The sequence below is a fragment of the Penaeus monodon genome, chromosome 28, assembly GCF_015228065.2.
Source record: "Penaeus monodon isolate SGIC_2016 chromosome 28, NSTDA_Pmon_1, whole genome shotgun sequence".
Classification (NCBI taxonomy): Eukaryota; Metazoa; Arthropoda; class Malacostraca; order Decapoda; family Penaeidae; genus Penaeus; species Penaeus monodon.
Window position 1 is genome coordinate 34,078,277 of NC_051413.1, and position 316 is coordinate 34,078,592.

Here is a 316-nt window from a genome sequence, read left to right on the forward strand (position 1 = left end):
CACCACTTGAAACACTGAATGCACAACTTACCCGTATCTGTCTCTTCATGGTAATGCCAAATAAGGTTAAGAAGTACATAACTAAGATAGGCCAGAAGACCGGGACATTAAACAGCTGTAGATAAAAAAAAAAAAGGGGGACAATTATTACAAAATCTCACAAGAATATATATAAAATAATACATTTGCAATAACCTCAATAACCATTGATAATCTTTAACCATTAAACACAGAGGATTTAACATTGTTTCCAAGAAATTTGCAGGCATCTTTCAACCCAAGACATAAGTGTATTTGAGACCTGCATACATACTTT

General features: G+C 33.2%; 1 protein-coding gene across 2 annotated transcripts in view; it reads right to left on the reverse strand.

Annotated features, from left to right (window-relative positions):
* Window positions 1–316, reverse strand: part of LOC119591533 (protein RER1-like) — an 11,699-nt gene that overhangs the window by 795 nt on the left and 10,588 nt on the right. For both annotated transcript variants that reach the window (XM_037940282.1, XM_037940283.1), the window contains exon 5: window positions 32–115. In XM_037940282.1, coding sequence (XP_037796210.1) covers window positions 32–115 — 84 coding nt within the window. The remainder of the gene's footprint in view (window positions 1–31; window positions 116–316) is intronic.